The sequence below is a fragment of the Penaeus monodon genome, chromosome 20 (assembly GCF_015228065.2).
Source record: "Penaeus monodon isolate SGIC_2016 chromosome 20, NSTDA_Pmon_1, whole genome shotgun sequence".
NCBI classification, from domain to species: Eukaryota; Metazoa; Arthropoda; class Malacostraca; order Decapoda; family Penaeidae; genus Penaeus; species Penaeus monodon.
In genome coordinates this window covers 1,211,977-1,212,867 of record NC_051405.1, presented here as the reverse complement: position 1 = coordinate 1,212,867, position 891 = coordinate 1,211,977, and the positions used below count along the sequence as shown (strand labels likewise).

Genomic DNA, 891 nt, shown 5'->3' with positions numbered 1-891 from the left:
CTGCAAGATTGGATGGGCATGTGTGGAGTTAAATTTTCATTTGTCCAAAAATGTGTGGTTCATTATTACACAACTATTGTTATGCATTATGTATGTACTTTGGTTTAGTGTAACTGATAATTCTATTAGGTTTGCAAAAATAACTACATGGTAAACTGGCAATTTGACAACTCTGCAAGGCTAACAAATAAGAAAGGGAGAACTGCATGGTGAATACAGCATGACATATTGCATGCAAGCCACAGAGTTTCTAGTCTGGGCTGGGTGAAACCAAAAACTTACCAGAAAATGTCATAAAATGTTTTGTTATTGGATGGCTAGGTGAGAGTCTTCAGCTTCAGTGTAAGTTGTCATTTCCAATAATATTGATTCCTCATACTTTTTATCATGAATGTTAAGTTATTATGTTATTACATCTACACCATTTCTTCCTAGTAGGGAAAGAAAAAACAATACTGATGACACTTGTAGTCTGAATTAACTGGGCCCTAGTCTAAAAAGTCATTTTACTACGTTCTGTTTACATCGATTTATACTGTACCTGTACACATTAGGCTCATTCCAATCACTCGCAAAAATATATATCTGTAAATAAATACATTTCACTTTTACTTAAACAATCCCAGAAACACCTAAAGGATAGCATTATTTTTTAGCGATTGCAGAGTATAGTTTACCTCACACGTTTTCGTATAATTCCCGTCGTGTCAGGGCCCTGCCGCTCGCCCTTACACAAGCGCCCAGGACCTGCTTCCCTCACGTTACAAAACCACGGAACACAAGCGGCTGACGGATGTAAACAATGAAATGAGAGACTTTGGTTTGTGGACCATTTTTAAGGATGTGCCTAAAATTAGAGATGAAAAATAAAAAATATAGAGAAAAAATGAC

At 36.3% G+C, this 891-nt stretch overlaps 1 protein-coding gene across 1 annotated transcript in view; it reads right to left on the bottom strand.

The window, feature by feature from the left end:
- The window catches only part of LOC119585533 (surfeit locus protein 1-like), a 9,425-nt gene extending 9,018 nt beyond the window's left edge, over positions 1-407 (bottom strand). Inside the window, 1 exon segment of the mRNA XM_037934158.1 lies at positions 283-407. Within this exon segment, the coding sequence (XP_037790086.1) occupies positions 283-295 (13 nt within the window). The 5' untranslated portion in view covers positions 296-407.
- Between the last annotated feature and the right edge of the window lie 484 nt (positions 408-891).